This window comes from Ranitomeya imitator, chromosome 2, assembly GCF_032444005.1.
Source record: "Ranitomeya imitator isolate aRanImi1 chromosome 2, aRanImi1.pri, whole genome shotgun sequence".
Lineage (NCBI taxonomy): Eukaryota > Metazoa > Chordata > Amphibia > Anura > Dendrobatidae > Ranitomeya > Ranitomeya imitator.
The window spans coordinates 302,154,962-302,180,573 of record NC_091283.1 but is presented as its reverse complement, the minus strand read 5'-3'; the positions used below and the strand labels follow the sequence as shown (position 1 = coordinate 302,180,573).

The 25,612-nt window shown below is 43.3% G+C and overlaps 1 protein-coding gene across 1 annotated transcript in view; it reads left to right on the top strand.

Annotated features, from left to right (window-relative positions):
- LOC138663367 (zinc finger protein 84-like) overlaps positions 1–25,612 on the top strand; it is a 52,179-nt gene that overhangs the window by 12,637 nt on the left and 13,930 nt on the right. Inside the window, exons 2-5 of the mRNA XM_069749541.1 lie at positions 11,462–11,611; positions 11,741–11,920; positions 18,531–18,660; positions 18,744–18,841. Coding sequence (XP_069605642.1) covers positions 11,534–11,611; positions 11,741–11,920; positions 18,531–18,660; positions 18,744–18,841 — 486 coding nt within the window. The 5' untranslated portion in view covers positions 11,462–11,533. The remainder of the gene's footprint in view (positions 1–11,461; positions 11,612–11,740; positions 11,921–18,530; positions 18,661–18,743; positions 18,842–25,612) is intronic.

The window sequence follows — 25,612 nt, the reverse complement described above, 5'->3', positions numbered from 1 at the left end:
TCACAGGGCCGCGGTATCGCACCAAGAGCGCAAGCAAGGAGTCTCAGGACTCTATCCCAAGACACAGGATTAGAGTACGTTCAGACCACTTGCGCTCAACACCGCAACTGGGGTGTCAAAGTAACAGAAAATATAACTTAAAGGGAAGGTGCCATCAAAAAAAATTTTTTTTCAGAAATTGTAAAAATGTAAAGAATTAATGATTACATTTTCTTAAAAAATATTATCATTTGTTTATAATTTAGTAAAATATGAAAAATAATTTGAAAAGTTTTGGAATTTCCACTTTTAAACACTAGGGGGAGCAGCTTCTGAAATTTCAGAAAAACCTATTGTACAACTAGCTCACATTACTGCACTGCAGTAATTATGGGCGGAGTCTGCTGACCTGTGTGATGTCTCCTCTCCTCCCCTTCTGGGTGTTTGCTAAGGGATTAGAGAGGATGATATTCAGGGACCCAGTGAGCAGCCATTTTGTTGGTGACTGCAGAGTAAGGCTGCCGTCAAACTAGCAGTATTTGGTCAGTATTTTACCTCAGTATGTGTAAGCCAAAACCAGGAGAGGAACAATTAGAGGAAAAGTATAATAGAAACACGTCACCACTTCTGCATTTATCACCCACTCCTGGTTTTAGCTACAAATACTGAGGTAAAATACTGACCAAATACTGATAGTGGACGGCAGCCTTAGGCTACTTTCACACTAGCGTTGTTGGCTGTACGTTGCAATGCGTCGTTCAGGAGAAAAAACACATCCTGCAAAGTTGTCTGCAGGATGCGTTTTTTCCCCATAGACTAACATTACCGACGTATTGCCACACGTCGCAACTGTCGTGCGACGGTTGCGTCATGTTTTGGTGGACCGCCGCCACAAAAAAAGTTACATGTAACGTTTGTTTGTGCGTCGAGTCCGCCATTTTCGACCGCGCATGCACGGCAGAAACTCCGCCCCCTCATGCCCAGACCTTACAATGGGGCAGCGGAAGCGTCGTAAGACTGCTTCTGCTGCCCACGTTGGACATTTCTTTCACAGCATGCGACGGGCCCGTACCGACGCTAGTGTGAAAGCAGCCTTATACTGACAAGTAGACGGTCACTGAGGATGGCAGGCAGCAAGGATTCTGGGAGATATGTGGTGGAGGGAGCAGGGTGACAGCAGCACAGAGTATTTCAGGAGAGCAGTGTGCTGGTCTATAGGGGCCCCCTGTTTGGTGCGCGGAGCAGCCAGGGATTGTACATGGACGCTGTCTTTTATACACTTGGATGGACCGTCTGCTTCACAGAAATCCAGGAAACATTTCTGCGGATTGATGGCCTGTTCTGATCCAGACTTTGCATGCAGACCCCATTCCCCTCCTCAGATCCTGTCTTCCCCATCCTGTCCTGGCGATGTGTGAAAGCGAGGTGACAGGCGCAGTCTGGGGTGACGCTGGGAAGGAAATGTAGCCATATATTAACGATAAAAATGAGACCCCTCTCTTCAGCTGCCTCACCAGCCTTCCCCTGACTACACCTAACTGGAGGTCATGCTGCCCCCTCTATTACCTCAAACCCGCGTGCAGGTGCTCAGCCAGAACCACCATAGAATGGGTCCTCTTTCTGAAGATAATACTGCCATAGTGTTCTCACATAATACCGCCATATAGATCACATAATACTGCCATAGTGTTCTCACATAATACCGCCATATAGATCACACAATACCACCAGTGTTCTCACATACCGCCATATAGATCACACACAATACCACCATATAATTCTCACAATACTGATTAAGCATAATACCACCATACAGATCACATAATACCGTCATATAGATCTCACGTAATGCCATAATACAGCATGACGCCCGCAGCTCCTGTTATCGCACGCATTGAGTTGTGTGCAATGGGGACAGATATGCAGGGGGGAGAGGAGTGCATAGGAGAGGATTAGATACACGGTTCACCAGACAGTATCACACAGGAGAGGATTAGATACACGGCTCAGCATAATATCACACAGGAGAGGATTAGATACACGGCTCAGCAGACAGTATCACACAGGAGAGGATTAGATACACGGCTCAGCATAATATCACACAGTATAGGATTAGATACACGGCTCAGCAGACAGTATCACACAGGAGAGGATTAGATACACGGCTCAGCATAATATCACACAGGAGAGGATTAGATACACGACTCAGCAGACAGTATCACACAGGAGAGGATTAGATACACGGCTCAGCAGACAGTATCACACAGGAGAGGATTAGATACACGGCTCAGCATAATATCACACAGGAGAGGATTAGATACACGGCTCAGCAGACAGTATCACACAGGAGAAGATTAGATACACGGCTCAGCATAATATCACACAGTATAGGATTAGATGCATGGCTCAGCATAGTATCACACAGGAGAGGATTAGATGCATGGCTCAGCAGACAGTATCACACAGGAGAGGATTAGATGCATGGCTCAGCATAGTATCACACATGAGAGGATTAGATACAGGGGCCAGCAGACAGTATTACACAGGAGAGGATTAGATACATGGCTCAGCACAGTATAGTGAGAAATGCACGGTCTGATGTCCTGTGAGGAGCTACAGTGAGGCAGGGTCGGAGCAGCACAGAGATTCTCCCCATCCGCCTCTGTTACCTCTCTGCAGCTCCAGATAGAGGACATCAGAAGGCAGCACTCCTTCACCCTCTCTAGGGATTACAGATACACACCAGGCAGCAGAGGACAGGGAACGGCCGCTGAGTGTGAGGGGAGACAGATGGAGCTGCCCCTCTAACAGCACGGCTCTCAGTCACAGTGGAGCTCACAGGTACATACACTCCACTGTAGGCTGAAGCAAGATGGCGCCGATCTCCTGCCTCTGCTGTGATGTGGAGACAGCCCAGGGGGCATGGCCACATCAGAGCAGAGAGCAGCTTAAAATGTAGCTAATGGGTCGGCTCCCGACCGCAGCCTCCTATGTCCAGGGCAGCCGTATTTTGCACAGTGTAAGTGTCGTGCTGGGACTCTTACACTGCTGCAAAGCAAAATGGCGGTGCCCAGTGGCTGCAAAAATAATTAATAATAAAAAATATATTAAAGTTAAAAAAAATAATTTTGTATTAAAAATAATTGTTTATATAAACAATTATTTTTAATACAAAAACAAAATTGCGGCACCTTCCCTTTAAAGCACGAGCGTACTGTGCTGCTTTGGCGAACACCACTAACCACCCAGACATGGGATAGGAAAGCGCTCTATAAACGCATGGCACTGCACTGGCGGTTACAGCAGTAGACGCTGTATCTTGTGTCTTTATGTTGACAGCTTAGTCTGGCGCTAAACAGCAAGCATCCACCTTTTGCGAACAGTCATACACAAGGGAGGGTATTTTAAAGAACGACTTGCACTCATCAACACACACAATTCCAAATGTACACTAGCGCATGACCGTGCGGCCATGCGAACCTTTTATAGCTGCAGCAAGAACAGGACCTTCCCAGAAGGACCAATGGGAGTCAGCCACAGAAGAAGAACACCTTCAGGACCTTCCTAAAGGACCAATGGGATTTGCTGCAGTATTTAAGCATGTGACCCTTGATCTCCAATGAGAGATCTTGCCCTGGGCATGCTCAGAAAGTGAAGTGCAGAACTTAGTCCCAAACACGTCTGCTCGCCGCTGCCCAGTACTGGCTCCAATGGCAGAAGCTGGAAAGGCAGCAGTAACCAGTCGTCCAGTATCAGCCTGAGCCAGACTCTGGGACCGACGTCTCTGCTGAGCTGACTCCACTGTGTCTGGAGAAGAATGGGAGACCGCAGAGGAGATGGTTTGATATTCCCCCTGTGCAGAGGCAGGATCTCGACACCCCAATCCCAACTGTAAATGTATCCAAACCCTAACCCAAATAGAAATAAATAAATTTTTTTAATTTTTTTATTTTTCCCTAACTAAGGGGGTGATGAAGGGGTGTTTGATTTACTTTTATAGCGGGTTTTTTAGCGGATTTTTATGATTGGCAGCCGTCACACACTAAAAGACGCTTTTTATTGCAAAAAATATTTTTTGCGTTACCACATTTTGAGAGCTATAATTTTTCCATATTTTGGTCCACAGAGTCATGTGAGGTCTTGTTTTTTGCGGGACGAGTTGATGTTTTTATTGGTAACATTTTCGGGCACGTGACATTTTTTTGATCGCTTTTTATTCCGATTTTTGTGAGGCAATATGACCAAAAAACAGCTACTCATGAATTTCTTTTGTGGGGGGGGCGTTTATACCATTCTGCGTTTGGTAAAATGGATAAAGCAGTTTTATTCTACGGGTCAGTACGATTACAGCGATATCTCATTTTTATTTTTTTTTATGTTTTGGAGTTTTTATACGATAAAAACTATTTTATAGAAAAAATAATTATTTTTGCAATGCTTTATTCTGAAGACTATAACTTTTTTATATTTTTCCTAATGATGCTGTATGGCAGCTCATTTTTTTTCAGGACAAGATGACGTTTTCAGCGGTACTATGGTTATTTATATCCGTCTTTTTGATCGCGTGTTATTCCACTTTTTGTTCAATGGTATGATAATAAAGCATTGTGTTTTGCCTCGTTTTTTTTTTTTTTTTTTTACGGTGTTCACTGAAGGGGTTAACTAGTGGGAGAGTTTTATAGGTTGAGACGTTACGGACACGGCGATACTAAATATGTGTACTTTTTTTTTTTTTATTTAAAGGAATGTATTTAGTGGAACAATATTTTTTTTATTTATTTAGGAATTATTTATTTATTTATTTTTTACACATGTAAATATTTTTTTTTTTAAACTTTTTTACTTTGCCCCATGAGGAGACATCACAGTAAAGTGACAGATCGCTGATCTGACACTTTGCTGTGCATTGTGTCAGATCAGCGATCTGACAAGTACAGCAGGGAGGCTTCCTGGCACCTGCTCTGAGCAGGCGCTGGTAAGCCACCTCCCTGCAGGACCCGGATGCAGCCATTTTGGATCCAGGGCCTGCAGGGAGAAGAAGGTAGGAGACCCTTGGAACAACGCGATCACATCGCGTTGCTCCGAGGGTCTCAGGGAAGCCCACAGGGAGCCCCCTCCCTGCGCGATGCTTCCCTATACCGCCAGAACACTGCAATCATGTTTGACCACAGTGTGCCGGGGGTTAATGTGCCGCGGGCGGTCCGTGACCGCTCCTGGCACATAGTGCCGGATGTCAGCTGTGATAGTCAGCTGACACCCGGCCCCGATCGGCTGCGCTCCCCCCGTGAGCGCAGCTGATCGCGCTGGACGTACTATCCCGTCACTGGAAATTAAGTCCCAGGTCACCTTGACGTGATTGTACGTCCAATGGGATTAATGGGGTAAAATGTGATCTCATCTAAAAATCATGAGGAACTGATCTCGAACTGATCTCTTCTCTATGTGATCACTCCTCTAGGAATAAAGTGAACTCTCTGGCTAATAATCCTTTTATGTGTCTCTAATACAGCCCTCTATTTTATTAAATTAGGTGTGTTATCAATGACCCTTTTACCAATACTTCATGAAGATCCTATCTTGGCTTCCATATTGCAATCAAGACACAATGTGATTGCAAGAAGAGCCCCTATTGTAGGGAACATGCTATCTCCTAGCATGTTCCTATCGAAAACTTCACATGGAACATGGCTTGATATTAAAGGTAGTTACAAATGCGGAACTACAAATTGTAAAACCTAAAGAAGGGGAAGGTGTGGAAACCACAAAATACGACCACGTGATCCAATAATATATATTTAAATTTTTTTATTATAAACATGAAACAGAATTGGGATTACATGGCGAACATGTGCAAATTCAAGCAAAAGTGCAATCATGCAAGAAAAGACGCCATGACCTGGACTTAGCATACTAAATATACAACCCCTGGCAAAAATTATGGAATCACCGGCCTTGGAGGATGTTCATTCAGTTGTTTAATTTTGAAGAAAAGAAGCAGATCACAGACATGGCACAAAACTAAAGTCATTTCAAATGGCAACTTTCTGGCTCTAAGAAACACTAAAAGAAATCAAGAACAAAAAATGTGGTAGTCAGTAATGGTTACTTTACTTTTTTAAGCAAGCATAGGGAAAAAATTATGGAAGCACTCAATTCTGAGGAAAAAATTATGGAATCCCCCTGTAAATTTTCATACCCAAAAATAAGACCTGCATGAAATTAGATCAGCTCGTTAGTCTGCATCTAAAGAGGAGTGATCACACCTTGGAGAGCTGTTGCACCAAGTGGACTGACATGAATCATGGCTCCAGCACGAGAGATGTCAATTGAAACAAAGGAGAGGATTATCAAACTCTTAAGAGGGTAAATCATCACGCAATGTTGCAAAAGATATTGGTTGTTCAGTCAGCTGTGTCTAAAATCTGGAACAAATACAAACAACATGGGAAGGTTGTTAAAGGCAAACATACTAGTAGACCAAGGAAGACATCAAAGCATCAAGACCGGAAACTTAAAGCAATATGTCTCCAAAACAAATGAGGAATGAATGGGAGGAAACTGGAGTCAACGTCTGTGACCGAACTGTAAGAAACCGCCTAAAGGAAATGGGATTTGCATACAGAAAAGCTAAAAGAAAGCCATCATTAACACCTAAACAGAAAAAAACAAGGTTAGAATGGGCTAAGTAAAAGCAATCGTGGACTGTGGATGACTGGATGAAAGTTATATTCAGTGATGAATCGCGAATCTGCATTGGGCAAGGTGATGATGCTGGAACTTTTGTTTGGTGCCGTTCCAATGAGATTTATGAAGATGACTGCCTGAAGAGAACATGCAAATTTCCACAGTCATTGATGACATGGGGCTGCATGTCAGGTAAAGGCACTGGGGAGATGGCTGTCATTACATCTTCAATAAATGCACAAGTTTATGTTGATATTTTGGACACTTTTCTTATCCCATCAATTGAAAGGATGTTTGGGGATGATGAAATCATTTTTCAAGATGATAATGCATCCTGCCATTGAGCAAAAACGGTGCAAACATTCCTTGAAAAAAGACACATAAGGTCAATGTCATGGCCTGCAAATAGTCCGGATCTCAATCCAATTGAAAATCTTTGGTGAAAGTTGAAGAAAATGGTCCATGACAAGGCTCCAACCTGCAAAGCTGAGCTGGCAACAGCAATCAGAGAAAGTTGGAGCCAGATTGATGAAGAGTCCTGTGTGACACTCATTAAGTCCATACCTTAGAGACTGCAAGCTGTAATAAAAGCCAGAGGTGGTGCAACAAAATACTAGTGATGTTTTGGAGTGTTTTTTTGTTTGTTTGCTTTTTCATGATTCCATAATTTTTTTCCTAAGAATTGAGTGAGTCCATTAAATAAATAATTTTCCCTAAGCTTGGTAAAAAAAAAAGTAACCATTACTGACTACCACATTTTTTGTTCTTGATTTCTTTTAGGCTATGTGCACACGTTCAGTATTTCTCGCAGAAAATTCCTGAGAAAAACCTGAAATTTTCTGCAAGAAATCTGCATGCATTTTTGCCGCGTTTTTGATGTGTTTTTTTTTCCAGACATTTCCCAATGCATTTTGTAGTGGGAACGCTGCAAAAAAAACGCAAAATTAATGAACATGCTGCGTTTTTTACTGCGATGCATTTTTTGTGTGCGAAAAAAACGCATCATGTGCACAAAACATGCGGAATTCATTCTAAATGATGGGATGCTTATTGTATGCTTTTTTTGGCGGTTTTATAGCGTTTTTTTTTCTGGAAAAAACGCGAAAAAACAGCAACGTGTGCACACAGCCTTAATGTTTCTTAAAGCCAGAAAGTTGCCATCTTAAATGACTTTAGTTTTGTGCCATGTCTGTGATCTGCTTTTTTTTCTACAAAATTAAACAACTGAATGAACATCCTCCAAGGCCGGTGATTCCATAATTTTTGCCAGGGGTTGTATATATGTGGCAGCATATTCTGCTCAAAAAGTGATGTTGTAATATATGAGGTTACAATAGCAAGTATCAATGACAACACAAAGATTATACTATATAATTGTTACGGTGTTCATTTTAGAAACACCGTACATTGTAAACTGCACCTGGTCAAAACCTGAAGTTCATTATCTGTCCTCCGTAGTACACGCCTGCGCAAGGCAATCTTGCCTGCGCAGGCGTGTACTACAGAGGACATAGAATGAACTTCAATCCAATGTTGCGGGCAGCATGCAGCCAGCGGGTAAGGAAAGGGTGAATCAAACACCTGAAAACTCCGCCCATATGACCGAAAACCGGTCCCGCCAAATTCAGGTGACAGGTTCCCTTTAATATAAATCCAAAGGAAGAAAAAAAAAGCAGCAACACTTCCGTTATGTGATGAAGAAACCTTAGTCCTTTATTTCCAATATAAGTTCATGGACAAAGTAATAAGGGCAGGGACAGTGCAAGTAAAAGGATGACTGCCGTTTTGCATTATACACGCTTCCACTGGTCCAGATATTATAATATCTGCTATATGCTATATATGTCGACTTCTATCCTATATGGAGAACAACATCAATGTTTACCTCAAAATCCCCTGACAAAGGAGTAAGACTCCGAAACGCGCGTCGGGTGACGCGCTGACCTGGACGCCCACGCACGGTGTTGCTGATTTTGAGGTAAAAATTGATATGTTGTTCTCCATATAGGATAGAAGTCGACATACAGTATATAGCATCACTAGCCATAATCTAATGCCTTTAGGACACTGACTCCAATGATGATTGATACAGGCATTTCTTCATGATGTAAAGTCTGCTTAATTAAAGGCTAGGGCACGATTGTGGTATAATTGTTATACCAATTTATATTAAGGTGTTTTGCCCAGGTGCAGTTTACAATGATATAGTATAATCTTTGTGTTGTCATTGATACTTGCTATTGTAACCTCATATATTACAACATCACTTTTTGAGCAGAATATGCTGCCACATATATATATTTAGTGTGGTAAGTCCAGGTCATGGCGTCTTTTCTTGCATGATTGCACTTTTGCTTGAATTTGCACATGTTCCCCATGTAATCCCAATTCTGTTCCATGTTTATAATAAAGTTTTTTCAATATATATTATTAGATCATGTGGTCGTATTTTGTGTTTTCCATACCTTCCCCTTCTTTGTGTTCTATGTATTAGCGACTGATCCAGTCAAGGTCCATGATCATTAGCAAATATGAATAAAGATATAAACATTCATGTAATCATTGATAGATAAGATGTTGCTAAGTACTATTCTTGTTGTGGTAAATTGTAAAACCTGTAATAAAATTAACACCAAATTTTTTTAAATTATGATAATACCCGTAAATTTAATAAGAGTTTATCAGCTGTAACACATCAGGTTATTTTTAAAATTGATTGTACTGCATGTAACATGGCACATGTCGGATGTACATCGAGGAAATTAAAAACTTGTATTGCTGAACATTTGAATGACATAAGCAATATTACAAGTACTAATAGCAACTGTAATTTCTCTTCAGTGGCCAAACCTTTCACATACCAACACTCACGCAGTATTGTCTCTCTCTGGGTTTGCGGATTAAAATGGGTTAATAAACCATTGCGGGGCGGCGATATCAGATGCCTCTTACTGACTTGTGAAGCCTATTGGTTGCACAGTGCTTCAGCCCTGTTCTGATAGCAGAAATGTTCACTTGCTGTGAGCGCCGATAGCTATCCATCAATGACAACCACAGGGGTCTCCTGCAGACCTCGGGTTGTCAGGCCAAACTATCGGTGACCCGCGATCATGTTAGTGACAAGCTTCCGGTGCGATCGTGTTAAATTCTGCTGTCAGAGATTGACAGCAGCATTTATCAGGTTAACAGCCGAAGCTGGATCACCATTCCACCCGCGGATGTTAGGGGCACAAGTCAGATGTTGAAATCAGCTGACATGTGCCGGAAAAGATGTGGGCTCAGCGCCTGAGCCCACATCAAACGGGGAGACCCGACATGCTCCGTACATGTACGGCGCATGTCATGAAGGGGTTAATAATCTTTTTTTCTGGTGTTTTCCTTGTAATATAGGAAAGCGTAAGGGGAGAACTAAACCCCCTAAAACACTGTACATGGAGACTTTGGTATCAGATAACTTCTGTCCACGGTGTTTGTGGAAGCCAAAAAGCTTTTATAAAAGCCTCAGACTTCTGTGTGTGAATCAGACCTGAGATCTAACGTGATAGAAGATTACAGTGCGGGGAAGACGGGAAACCTTCATATAGACGGCCGGTGGTGATGGAGTCAGTGACGGACTCTGGACAAATATGTTTCTAGAGCCGTAGTAGAAGATGAAGATGTCGTCTGTTGTGAATTCTGTTGTTGAGCTCCCTCCTGTGGTCAGGAATGGTACTTCGGCTGGTTCTGTCCATGGACTTTCTCTGGTGGCTGTGGGTGTTTCTGAGTTTCCTTCCACAGGTGACAAGCTTAATTCGTTAGCTGGCTACTCTATTTAACTCCACTTGGATCATTGCTAGATGCCAGCTGTCAATGTTGTACTGTGGCTCTAGTTTGCTCCTGGATCGTACTGGTTACCTGTTACTCCAGCAGAAGCTAAGTTCCTCTTTGCTATTTTGCTTGTTTGCTAGTTTTTCTGTCCAGCTTGCTATTGTTAAATATTGCCTTGCTTGCTGGAAGCTCTGGGACGCAGAGGGGCGCCCCCCCACCGTGAGTCGGTGCGGAAGGGTTTTTTCCCTGCACTCTCTGCGTGGCTTTTGTAGGTTTTTTTTTGCTGACCGCAAAGTGACCTTTCCTATCCTCTGTCTGTTCAGTAAGTCGGCCCTCTCTTTGCTAAATCTATTTCATCTCTGTGTTTGTGATTTCATCTTGCTCACAGTCAATATATGTGGGGGCTGCCTTTTCCTTTGGGGAATTTCTCTGAGGCAAGGTAGGCTTATTTTTCCTCTTTAGGGCTAGCTAGTTTCTGAGGCTGTGACGAGTTGCATAGGGAGCGTTAGGAGCAATACACGGCTATTTTTAGTGTGTGTGATAGGCTTAGGGATTGCGGTCAGCAGAGTTCCCACTTCCCAGAGCTTGTTCTGTGTTTTTGTGGCTATCAGGTCTTTCTGGGTGCTCTTAACCATCAGGTCCATTGTTGTCCTAACCACCAGGTCATAACAGTCATCCTCATCATGAAGTAGTTATTTCTCCTGTCACGTGTAATGAATATCTCCTGCAGTATTGCTAATGCCGATTCCAGTGTCGGTAAATGAGACGAGAATTAGCGTTATGGAAGATGAGTCTATGAGGAACGTATTCAGCTGCCGACTCCGAGGGAGAAACTGCTTGTTGTCTGTGGCCTAAATATATAGGTTTTATTAGTAGATGGAAAACTAAATACTGTAAAATAATAAATCTCATATGTTTCCCTTATTATCTCCAGTAATTGTATTATTACAAAGGATTTTATGATGTTACATCGGCTCATCTTCTCATTCAGGTCTCTACAATATCGGATCCTCTCAGTGAAGATCTTCTATATTAGAGAATTTTCCTGATTTACCCATCAAGGATGAATATGGACAGAGACAAGATGGCGGAGAGGATATTACACCTCACCCTAGAGATCCTCTTCCGGCTTACTGGAGAGGTGAGAGATTCTGGTGACGTCACATTACATCATTCTTATCTATGGGAATAACAGATGGACAGAACGGGAGAGGTGAGGACTCTAGAAATGTCTGTAGTGAGATTTATTAATGTGTCTCTCCATTACCAGGATTACACAGTGGTGAAGAAGACCTCTAGTGATCGCTGTCGGGACCCTGTGTCTGAGGGATGGGGAAGACCCCTGAGCCCAGTCACTGGGCCTCCACCTCACCCCCTGATACATGAGGACATCAATGACCAGAAGATCCTAGAACTCATCTACAAGATGATTGAGCTGCTGACTGGAGAGGTGACACTGCTGGGAATGCCGGGACATTATACAGTAACACTATGAAGGGATTGGAGAGTTGACTGTATCATTCTATGTGTTAGGTTCCAAAAATTCACAGAAAAAAATCCCCTGTATTGACTAGATAAAAATCACCTTTATTATTCTTATATTAAAAACCAACAAAATAGGTGCACTTAACACAAACCATCACCATGACAACAACATACCATAGAAAAGACCAGGGTGGTGCCTAGCCCTGTGCTACACTATCTGCACCCTACCTGCCAGCGGAGGTTGGCACCCTATAATCCTGCGCAATTGGCGCCCCCGCTCACCGTCGACTATCCATCCTACCCCTATTGGGCCCTAACAAGATGGGATAGGAACACATTAACAGTCATAACAAACCTCCAATCGTTTGTATGATTGAAGCAAAAAAAAAAAAAATGTACGTCTATAATTCTATCTATTCTGCCCCTACCTGTCAGCGGAGGTTGCCACCCTATTATAATACGACAGTGGCGCCCTCGCTCCACGACGACTATCCACTATCCTGTCCCTTGTTAGATGGTTAAGGGTATAATATATTGTTTCACTAAGGTGCTGTAGTGCTTTCAAAATGTATAAATGCTCCCCAGGCTTACATATATATGAACGGATCCCCTTAGTATAACACTCATTCGTAATGCATGTATACCAGACACAGTACAATTTGATGTAAAGCAATTCCAAGTATCTGGCCTAGTGCACATCTATATCACCCTGGTGCACTAATCATTGCCAATGTATATAGTCCACAATCAATCGGTGTCATCACTGTTAGGACCCCAAACAATAGACCACAATCAATCGGTCTCCCTGCTGTTAGGATCCCGTACAAATCCCTTGGGCACAGCAATATATATTGCTTATATGTCTATAAGTATATCCCTTCTATACTCGACGCATTTCCCCTCACTATTGCATGAGGTTCATCAGGAGCAATACACATTTCTAAAGGGTTACTTAGCTCTTGTCTTCATAATTGGTGTGTTATAACCGATATGTAGTTCAGCATCTCAGGGCGGGTCCCCTCTTGATATGGTGCCTCGGAATAAGTGCCAGAGTGCATGCGCTTTATACCTTCCATGCTAATCATTCCTCCCACCTGGTAGCTCGGCGTGCGTGTCAGCATAAACATCCGGTTCATTGTTAGCGTTCCGGATGTGAACCGTGGTCCTGGTCATATGACCATGGATCCTGCAGTGTGATGTGCGCATGTACAGATCTACCGCGCACACGCCGACGCTACAGCGTTACATATGTGCCTCTCTTTTGTTGCGCCTGCGTACCCTTCACTATGTTTAGCATAGGGAGCGCCGACCTCGCTGGTGCGCATGCGTAACCATTGAGAACGTACCAGCATTCAAAATATGTGTCTCAGAGCCCTTTTTGAATATGTGGTGCCAATATTCAAAAAGGGCTCTAAAAGTGAACCTGGAAATTATAGGCCAGTAAGTCTAACCTCTATTGTTGGTAAAATATTTGAAGGGTTTCTGAGGGATGTTATTCTGGATTATCTCAATGAGAATAACTGTTTAACTCCATATCAGCATGGGTTTATGAGAAATCGCTCCTGTCAAACCAATCTAATCAGTTTTTATGAAGAGGTAAGCTATAGACTGGACCACGGTGAGTCATTGGACGTGGTATATCTCGATTTTTCCAAAGCGTTTGATACCGTGCCGCACAAGAGGTTGGTACACAAAATGAGAATGCTTGGTCTGGGGGAAAATGTGTGTAAATGGGTTAGTAACTGGCTTAGTGATAGAAAGCAGAGGGTGGTAATAAATGGTATAGTCTCTAACTGGGTCGCTGTGACCAGTGGGGTACCGCAGGGGTCAGTATTGGGACCTGTTCTCTTCAACATATTCATTAATGATCTGGTAGAAGGTTTGCACAGTAAAATATCGATATTTGCAGATGATACAAAACTATGTAAAGCAGTTAATACAAGAGAAGATAGTATTCTGCTACAGATGGATCTGGATAAGTTGGAAACTTGGGCTGAAAGGTGGCAGATGAGGTTTAACAATGATAAATGTAAGGTTATACACATGGGAAGAGGGAATCAATATCACCATTACACACTGAACGGGAAACCACTGGGTAAATCTGACAGGGAGAAGGACTTGGGGATCCTAGTTAATGATAAACTTACCTGGAGCAGCCAGTGCCAGGCAGCAGCTGCCAAGGCAAACAGGATCATGGGGTGCATTAAAAGAGGTCTGGATACACATGATGAGAGCATTATACTGCCTCTGTACAAATCCCTAGTTAGACCGCACATGGAGTACTGTGTCCAGTTTTGGGCACCGGTGCTCAGGAAGGATATAATGGAACTAGAGAGAGTACAAAGGAGGGCAACAAAATTAATAAAGGGGATGGGAGAACTACAATACCCAGATAGATTAGCGAAATTAGGATTATTTAGTCTAGAAAAAAGACGACTGAGGGGCGATCTAATAACCATGTATAAGTATATAAGGGGACAATACAAATATCTCGCTGAGGATCTGTTTATACCAAGGAAGGTGACGGGCACAAGGGGGCATTCTTTGCGTCTGGAGGAGAGAAGGTTTTTCCACCAACATAGAAGAGGATTCTTTACTGTTAGGGCAGTGAGAATCTGGAATTGCTTGCCTGAGGAGGTGGTGATGGCGAACTCAGTCGAGGGGTTCAAGAGAGGCCTGGATGTCTTCCTGGAGCAGAACAATATTGTATCATACAATTATTAGGTTCTGTAGAAGGACGTAGATCTGGGTATATATTATGATGGAATATAGGCTGAACTGGATGGACAAATGTCTTTTTTCGGCCTTACTAACTATGTTACTATGTTACTATGTATTTGCTGCGCCTGCATGCCCTTCACTGTGTCTAACATAGGAAGCGCCGAACTTGTTAGTGCGCATGCGCCACCATTGAGGACACCAGAGAGCCCGCACATCCAAAACCGCTCCATCTCTGCGTAACAGGTGTGCGTCTCCCCTGTTGCGTCTGCGCTGTTGCTATCTATGAGATCAACAAACATGCTATTGCGCCTATATTTCCCCATCTAACCTAGAAGAACCATTATGCCAATACATACGGGGTTCAGATGTTAAACATAATTTAAAAATACGACCACGCATTGTTCATATACATTATATCCACTGCATATCAGTTCCTTGCAGACCATCCAGGGCTAATAGGACCAACCATCATCTAGTACTCTTTGTCTTGTGATAATATTTCAATTTTATATATATCTACTAAATTGATCCAAATTTAGGCATATATTCTCTATATTACCATTATATAGCCATATTCTAAAGCGCATGTCACCATCTAGTTTTCATTTTAGTTCTCATGTCAGGGAATATGCTTCCACCAGACAAATATAGATGCAGTGTCCCAAAATTGAGACCGATAGTTGTATATATTTATTTAACCCATTAGGGTCAATGCTGCAGGTAAACCAATTGCCAATATTTTATCAACCGGAAATAACTCACAAATAACACCCAAAGTTCATCTGTTCACTTAACCCCCTTGGGGAAACCGTATCCAATCTGTGCATCCATTTGACCTCCTTTTGTAAAATGGTTCTATCCCAGATACCGCCCCGAACTGATGGAGCCACCACTTCCACTGCACAGAAAGAGAAGGAGCTGAGGTCACCCTGGTGCACATCCCGGACATGTCTAGATATAGGGGTGTCCCTGGCGTGCCTGATGTCCCCCAGGTGATCCCCTATCCTTCTCCTTAGTTCCCTTTTAGGTTTTTCCCACGTAGTTCTTTGGACAGGCACACTTAAATACACCAGGCCGCTCGTCTTGCAGTTAGCAAAATGTCTGGTCTCAAATACTTGACCTGTGCTTGCACTAGAGAAGCGATTACCTGTCGATATGTACCCACAAAAGGAACACCCCCCACACCTAAATGTACCCATCTGCCTTTTGTCAAGCCAAGTACCACTTTTTTTTTGGGGGGGGTAAAGGTACTATGTACCAATTGATCCCTCAGGGTCCTCCCTGTTATGAAAGGTAATTCAGTACCACAATGGACATAGAGGTCAGCGCACATACAGTGACCTGGCAATAGCCCAAAAAACAAGAACGAGCTCTGAGACGTGGGAACTCTGTTGACCGCAATCCCTAATCCTCTCCAACACACACTAAAGGCAGCCGTGGATTGCGCCTAACGCTCCCTATGCAACTCGGCACGGCCTGAGAAACTAGCTAGCCTGAAGATAGAAAATAAGCCTACCTTGCCTCAGAGAAATACCCCAAAGGAAAAGGCAGCCCCCACATATAATGACTGTGAGTTAATTTGAAAAGACAAACGTAGAGATGAAATAGATTTAGCAAAGGGAGGCCCAACTTTCTGAACAGAGCGAGGATAGGAAAGGTAACTTTGCGGTCAACACAAAACCCTACAAACAACCACGCAAAGGGGGCAAAAAGACCCTCCGTACCGAACTAACGGCACGGAGGTACACCCTCTGCGTCCCAGAGCTTCCAGCAAGCAGAAAAAAACAAATTGACAAGCTGGACAGAAAAAAACAGCAAACAAATAGCAAAGAGAAACTTAGCTATGCAGAGCAGCAGGCCACAGGAACGATCCAGGAGGAAACAGGTCCAATACTAGAACATTGACTGGAGGCCAGGATCAAAGCACTAGGTGGAGTTAAATAGAGCAGCACCTAACGACTTCACCACATCACCTGAGGAAGGAAACTCAGAAGCCGCAGTACCACTTTCCTCCACCAACGGAAGCTCACAGAGAGAACCAGCCGAAGTACCACTTGTGACCACAGGAGGGAGCTCTGCCACAGATTTCACAACACCTCCCCTTTTGTAGGTAATGGTAGGTGTTTCAGACAGGAATTCTTTTATGTCTGTATCTGCCAGCAGAACGTCCCAGTGTCTACCGATGATATCTCTTACCTCCCGGGAGCAGTCATCAAAATTACCTATGAGTCTCACAATGGAATCAGATTCTACCTTACTTTTGGGTTGTAAGAGGCTACTACTTGGGATTTTCTCCACATACTTAAATGTATCCCGAAGGATGTTGTTGGGATAGCCCCTTTCCCGGAATCTATTTCTTAGGTCCCATGTCTCCACGTAGAAGGACGAGTCTGAAGAGCAGTTTCTCCTAGCCCTCATGTATTGACCCTTAGGTATCCCCCTCCTGAGCCCATAGGGGTGGTGACTGCTCCATCTAAGCAGATTATTTGTGGAGGTTGACTTCCTATATATTGCAGTTCCCAGGCGGCCTTCGCTATCCTTACTGATTGTAACGTCCAGGAAGTTGATTTTTTCTTTATCAATTTCTGCTGTAAATCTTAGACCAATACCGTTCTTATTTAGAACCTGGACGAAGGTATTAAAGGAGGTGGCATCGCCTGTCCACAAAATTAGAAAATTATCTATATATCGCCCCCAGAATAATATCTGGGGGCACCACCAGGACGATCTCCCTTCATCAAAAACAACGGTGTCTTCCCACCAGCCCAGGAGCAAATTGGCATAGGTGGGGGCACATGGACTGCCCATAGCCGTGCCCCTGAGCTGGTGGTAAAACTTTCCATCAAAAAGAAAGTAGTTATGAGTCAACACAAATTGTAGGAGGTGGCCTATGAACTGGTTATGTTCCGCAAACTGGACCCCCCTGGTTTTTAAGAAGTAATAGCTCGAAGACCTGTGTCGTGAGGGATACTGCTATACAGGGCTTCCACATCAATAGATGCTAGCCACGTGTCCTCACCAACCATAATATCCTCTATTTTCAGTAAGAGATCAGCAGTGTTCCGTATGTAGGAAGGTAAAGCTGTTACAAATTCCCATAGGACCTTATCAATATATATACCACAGTTCTGTGTGATGGAATCGTTGCCCGAGACTATCGGTCGTCCCTTCAAGGGTACCAACCCTTTATGCACTTTTGGAAGGGCATAGAATACGGGTATTGTTGGTGTTCTTTGTACCATGAAGTCCTTTTCATTCTTAGATATCAGCCCATGTATCAGGGCCTCATCCAACATATAGATGAGTTCGGAATTAAATTTATCAGTGGGATCTTTCTTTAACAGCCCATATGTTGACTCATCCTTTAATATTTTAAGACACATGTTTCTATAGTTATCACAGTCTAGAATCACGAGGTTGTCCCCCTTGTCAGATGGTTTGAACACCAGCTCCTTCTTTTCTGATAGGGCATCAAGGGCCCTTCTTTCATATGATGATAGATTTGATATGGTTTTCTCCTTATTGGCCCCTAGTTTCTTAAGATCATTTAACACCAATTGCATGAATATATCTACACTGGTGTTCATGGACAAGGGGGCATCCTCGTGCTACCGGGCTTAAGTTTGGTAAATGGACCTGTACCTATTGGTTTCGTGCCTTCCTCCAACATATCTGTCAAAATTCTGACATCAGATAGTTCAGTCATGTCAATACCCAAATTTAGGCATTCAGCCTGATCATGATTTTTAAACAATTTTCTCCACTTTAACTTACGGGCAAACAGATTAATGTCCTTTTTTTAATGATATAGGTCCCCAAAGATATTTTTTCTCTTCTGTGAACGTATGTGTTAGGTTCCTATTAGATGTCAGGATGTCACCATCTATTTCTCCATGGAGGAGTGGGAGTATTTAGAAAGACACAAAGATATGTACAAGGACGTCATGATGATGGAGGCTCCACAGCTCGTCGTCACATCATCAGGTAATAGACAGGACTAAATACACACAGCTTATAATTATCTGTATGTAAAAAATGAATTCAGTCCCTATATGTATTTCCTCCAGATCTATCCAGTGAGAGGACAACGCCAGAGCAATGTCCCCATCCTCGTCTTCCACAGGACTGTAAAAAAGAAGATCCCAATGTTCCTCAGGATCATCAGGTAGATGGAGAGAAGGTGTCATTAGATCTCCCCTCTGATGTGTAGACGGCTGTGAAGGTTTCATGCTCGGTCTTGTTTTATCCACCAGTATTATATGATTTATACTTCTGTAATGAGAACGGTAGAGATGGCAGGATTAGAGCTGATCATAGATGTGACTTCTCCATCTGTCTGTGACTTTTATAATATTTGAAAAAACAGAGAAAACATGTCGCTACAAACAGAGGCAATAAAGGACACAAACGATTAAAAGCATTTAAAAACTAGATGGACCAACCCACATCCCCAGGACACAATAATGGGGATCAATGTGACAGTACACACAATATGTGCAGATAGTACAGAGGACATCAAATCAGACAGCAAGTTAATGCAATAACAGTAAAAATACTTAATGCCCCGTGCTGCCAGCTGACCAAACCCCTAATGCCACAGATCCAAATACGCCCGGCTATCCCTAACAATAAAGCAGACATGAAATAGATGTACATATATGTCCCAACACTCAATCAAATACTGAACCACACAAATGAATGGTATAATATGCCTGCATCCCTCCTTAATACTAACACTCCATACCATACATCACCAAATGCGAGGTAAAATCCTAGCCACTGAAGAGCCGGTGTCCTAATGGTCAAAGTGAATGGATATACCCTCAAAAGGGGTGCCAAAGTAGCAGACACACAAAAGCGTGTGCCCCTAAGCACAGCTGGGGTGTATAGGGGGATAGCCGAGGAAAGGTCCAAGAGGGGGATGGAGGCCCCACGCGTATCGACGCTGCTAGAGCGTCTTCGTCAGGGGAAGGTTGTGAAGACATTATCCCAGTCATGCCCCTTAAATGTCAGCCATAATTAGGAAAAAATAGATATCACCTGTGATGCTACGGCGGCGTTCCAGTAAGTCACTGGTGTGCGGCGCAGAGACAGACTTCCGGACATGCGCATACGAAGGTCGCCGATAAGCGCCTGCGCAACAGCCTACTAACGCCTACCAGCAACATTCCAACACGCAAGCACTGCATATGTAAATGGGATGAACGCGAACAGTCTACAATAAGTAAAGGTTTATGCGCAGGCGCCAAAGTTACCATGGAGAGGACGCTTAGGATGTGCGCAATGGATGTACAAATAATGCGCAGTAGCGTAAGTAGTCAAAACACCGCCTTATGCCGCGCTTATGTCCAAATCAAGGATACCGGATATGTAAGTCCGGTGAGAAGATATGCAAGCGGTGAATAGAGACGCATCGCTTATGAGCGCTGTTAGTGCAGTGCGGATATGGTATATCCATATTTTGAGAACTAAGCAAAGTTGTCACAAATCGGTATTTAGTTAGCAAACCCCATGCGAAACATGGCATGTAAAGGTTAAACGAACAAATATAAGGAATAACGACCAGCAGTGACTGAGCGCAAGTAACAAAGCCATATGAGCGCCCGCCCCAAAGGGTCCTTGGACCCATTGTGGGTCCCCGCTCAATAAGAAACAATCAATGTTGTCCAAATGGAGACCGTCCCCATCCAACCTACACCTATATCATAGGTGGCCCAAGTACCGATAAGATAAAGCCTTTAAAGCGCAAGTGATATATAAGGTGGTACCTATGTCTAATGGGCACGCCCCCTTGTAATCACGGACGTGCACAAGAAGGGCTAGCAAGACCAAAAAGAAAGGGCCCTGTAGGAGGTTTAACGGCCCATTTAAATTCGATGACGGTAAAGGAATTATGCACAGCCCCAAAAAAGGGGGGTTAAGAAGACCCACGCCGATAAATATTAAGCCCCGAGGATGGTTTGCAAGTTAATGACCGGGCCAATTTTTACAATTCTGACCACTGTCCCTTTATGAGGTTATAACTCTGGAACGCTTCAACGGATCTTGGCGATTCTGACATTGCTTTCTCATGAGATATTGTACTTCATGTTAGTGATAAAATTTATTCGATATAACTTGCGTTTATTTGAGAAAAAATGGAAATTTGGCGAAAATGTTGAAAATTTCGCAATTTTCCAACTTTGAATTTTTATGCCCTTAAATCACAGAGATATGTCATGCAAAATACTTAATAAGTAACATTTCCCACATGTCTACTTTACATCAGCACAATTTTGGAACCAACATTTTTTTTGTTAGGGAGTTATAAGGGTTAAAATTTGACCAGCAATTTCTCATTTTTACAACACCATTTTTTTTTTAGGGACCACATCTCATTTGAAGTCATTTTGAGGGGTCTATGTGATAGAAAATAACCAAGTGTGACACCATTCTAAAAACTGCACCCCTCAAGGTGCTCAAAACCACATTCAAGAAGTTTATTAACCCTTCAGGTTTTTTACAGGAATTTTTGGAATGCTTAAATAAAAATGAACATTTAACTTTTTTTCAAACAAAATTTATTTCAACTCCAATTTGTTTTATTTTACCAAGGGTAACAGGACAAAATGGACCCCGAAAATTGTTGTACAATTTGTCCTGAGTACGTTGATACCCCATATGTGGGGGTAAACCACTGTTTGGGCGCATGGCAGAGCTCGGAAGGAAAGGAGCGCCATTTGACTTTTCAATGCAAAATTGACTGGAATTGAGATGGGACGCCATGTTGCGTTTGGAGAGCTCCTGATGTGCCTGAACAGAGGAAACTCCTCAATTCTACCTGAAACCCTAATCCAAACACACCCCTAACCCTAATCCGAACCATAACCACACCTCTAACCCTAATCCCAACGGTAACCCTAACCACACCCTTAACCCTGACACACCCCTAATTCTAATCCCAACCGTAAATGTAATCCAAACTCTAACCCTAACTTTAGCCCCAACCCTAACCCTAACTTTAGCCCCAACTCTAACCCTAACTTTAGCCCCAACCCTAACCCTAACTTTAGCTCCAACCCTGGCCCCAACCCTAGCCCTAACCCTAGCCCCAACCCTATCCCTAACCCTAGCCCCAACCCTAGCCCCAACCCTAACCCTGGCCCCAACCCTAGCCCCAACCCTAACCCTAGCCCTAAACCTAGCCCTAACCCTAGCCCTAACCCTAGCACTAATGGGAAAATGGAAATAAATACATTTTTTTAATTTGATTATTTTTCCCTAACTAAGGGGGTGATGAAGGGGAGTTTGATTTACTTTTATAGCGTTTTTTATATCGGATTGTTATGATTGGCAGCCGTCACACACTAAAAGACGCTTTTTTATAGCAAAAAAGTTTTGCGTCTCCACATTTTGAGACCTATAATTTTTCCATATTTTGGTCCACAGAGTCATGTGAGGTCTTGTTTTTTGCGGGACGAGTTGACGTTTTTATTGGTAACATTTTTGGACACGTTACAGTTTTAGATCACTTTTTATTCCGATTTTTGTGAGGCAGAATGACCAAAAACCAGCTATTCATGAATTTCTTTTGGGGGAGGCGTTTATACCGTTCCGCGTTTGGTAAAATTGATAAAGCAGTTTTATTCGTCGGGTCAGTACGATTACAGCGATATCTCATTTATATCATTTTTTTATGTTTTGGCGCTTTTATACGATAAAAGCTATTTTATAGAAAAAATAATTATTTTGGCATCGCTTTATTCTGAGGACTATAACTTTTTTATTTTTTTGCTTATGATGCTTTGTGGCGGCTCGTTTTTTGCGGGACAAGATGATGTTTTCAGTGGTACCATGGTTATTTATATCTGTCTTTTTGATCGTGTGTTATTCCACTTTTTGTTTGGCGGTATGATAGTAAAGCGTTGTTTTTTGGCTCGTTTTTTTTTTTTTCTTACGGTGTTCACTGAAGGGGTTAACTAGTGGGACAGTTTTATAGGTTGGGTCGTTACGGATGCGGCGATACTAAATATGTGTACTTTTATTGTTTTTTTTTGTTTTTTTTTTATATAAAGAAATTTATTTATGGGAATAATATATATTTTTTTTTTTTACACATGTGGAAATTTTTTTTTTTACTTTTTTACTTTGTCCCAGGGGGGACATCACAGATCGCCGATCTTACAGTTTCCACAGCACTCTGGAAGATCGGCGATCTCACTCACAGCGCTGCAGGCTTACCAGCACCTGCAGTCGACCCGGAAGGACTCCCTGCAGGACCCGGATGCAGCCCCGCGGCCATTTTGGATCCGGGGACTGTAGGGAGAAGACGCTCGGTACAAGGTGAGCACATCACCTTGTACCGATCGTCTCAGGGAAGCACGCAGGGAGCCCCCTCCCTGCGCGATGCTTCCCTGTACCGCCGGCACACAGCGATCATCTCGAGCTTGCCAATTCTTTCAATCAGGTACATAGAGTCCCGAATAAAGGACCCTAAGGAGAAGACCAGGGGCTGCAGGAAATAATCCAAGTATATGCACGGCCTCTCAAATAACCCCCCAATCCCCGATATTATAGACCTACCTGGGGGGGTTATCCAGACTCTTGTGCACCTTGGGGAGCATATAGAACGTGGGAACCCTGGGTGTCTCAATAATCAGAAAGTCCTTCTCCCTCTTGTTGATGATTCCCAAACTGGAAGCGGTCAGGACCAGTCCATCAAGATGTTTCTTAAAGATGTCCATGGGATCCGAGGGTAGGACCTGATAATGAGAGATGTTAAGTAGCTGCCTTTTGGCCTCCACCACGTACACATCCTTGGGCCAGATCACAATATTGCCCCCTTTGTCGGCCTCCTAGATGACGAAAGAGTCCTGCTTTTTAAGATGTTTCAAACAGTGTACCTCCTCCCTGGTAAGATTGCTAGTTCCCTTATTACTTATTTTGAGGTTACAGATATCTCTACTCACAGTTTCGAAGAATATCTGTATTACCGGGAAGAGTGAAAAGGGTGGAGAAGCTTGGGATGGAATACGTCCCATAAACCTGCAGGACTTGCCATTATCCCCTTCATTTTCATCAAGGAGCTCCAATAGGTTCGAAACACCTGTCTGTCTTCATCTGGCATAGTGTCAATCACTGATGGTTTATGGTAGAGCAGTTTGAACATGAGCTGCCTACAAAATAGGTACAGATCTTTAGTCAATTCGAATTTGTTAAGCGGGTTGGTAGGTGAAAAAGACAACCCCTTGGAGAGCAGAGAAATCTCTCCTGATGACAAAGAATATGATGACAAATTAACAATCTGTAGCTTACCCGGTCCGTTCTCCCGTACGTTATCCTGTGCTAGAACTTTCTGTTGTTCTTCCTCGTGGTTCTCTTGCGGCCCACCGTCCAGTCTTGGAGGGGTCCACCCCTTGATCATAGATTGATGACATTTGCGCCTCCCCCTCCTGCTCCGCCTTCTTGGTCGCTCATGTCCGATGATAAAAAATCGCTGGAGACAGGTTCAATCTGTTCAGCTTGTGCTCTGTCCCCCTGTGTTGTCAGCACACCCCTCCTGTTATTACCATGGTGTGACCATTTATAAGCTCTCAGATTATCAAAGTCCAGTTTATCCCACTGGTATTTATGTTTCTTGCCTCTGATTACCTCCTTCTCAAAGGTATCAATGGAGGTTTTTAACCGCTGTTTAAAGGGAGTGACCTGTCCCTGTAAGTCAAAAGCTTGAAGCTTCGCCTCCTTCAATTTGATATCATCTTTAAGTTGGGTCAAGAGGGCACGGTCATGTTCCAACAACATATCGATTAGTATGGTGGAGCATCTGGATAGGCCATTCTCCCAAGTCCTCTTAAATGTGGGATCCACCTCCCAGGCTGGGAAAATCTGCACCCGCAGCCCTCTGGGAACAAGGCCTAGCCTTTTATACTCTTCCAGACTTTTTGTATTCCACCAGACTTTGGTCAAAGATTTATGCAGATAGGTGATATCACTACATAATTTAGGAAAACCCTCATCACGCTCTGTAACAGCGCCTACCACATCATTCCCAGCACCAAACACACCTGAAACCTGATCACGCTAGGCAGCCTCACGGGCCGCCAAATCCATCCCAATGTCCGTAGGTGTGCCACCGCCAAGAAACCCTGGTCAAACTAGTACACCAGGAACACAACAGTCTATAGCAAAAACAGAAGAAGGCGGGCACCGCACACAATATAGAAGGGATCAGCCACGTGCATGTAAAGGATACCAGAAAAAACAGAGAAAAAAGATATGCACACAATGGGATCAACCATACGTAATAAATTTTATTTTAACATGTCGCTACAAACAGTGGCAATAAAGGAGACAAACGATTAAAAGCATTTAAAAACTAGACGGACCAACCCACATCCCCCAGGACACAATAATGGGGATCAATGTGACAGTACACACAATATGTGCAGATAGTACAGAGGACATCAAACCAGACAGCAAGTTAATGCAATAACAGTAAAAATACTTAATGCCCCGTGCTGCCAGCTGACCAAACCCCTAATGCCACAGATCCAAATACGCCCGGCTATCCCTAACAATAAAGCAGACATGGGTGTATAGGGGGATAGCCGAGGAAAGGTCCAAGAGGGGGATGGAGGCCCCACGTGTATCGACGCTGCTAGAGCGTCTTCGTCAGGGGAAGGTTGTGAAGACATTATCCCAGTCATGCCCCTTAAATGTCAGCCATAATTAGGAAAAAATAGATATCACCTGTGATGCTACGGCGGCATTCCAGTAAGTCACTGGTGTGCAGCACGGAGACAGACTTCAGGACATGCGCATACGAAGGTCGCCGATAAGCGCCTGCGCAACAGCCTACTAACGCCTACCAGCAACATTCCACCGCGCAAGCGCTGCATTAGTCAATAGGATGGACGCCAAACAGTCTACAATGAACAAAGGTTTGTGCGCAGGCATC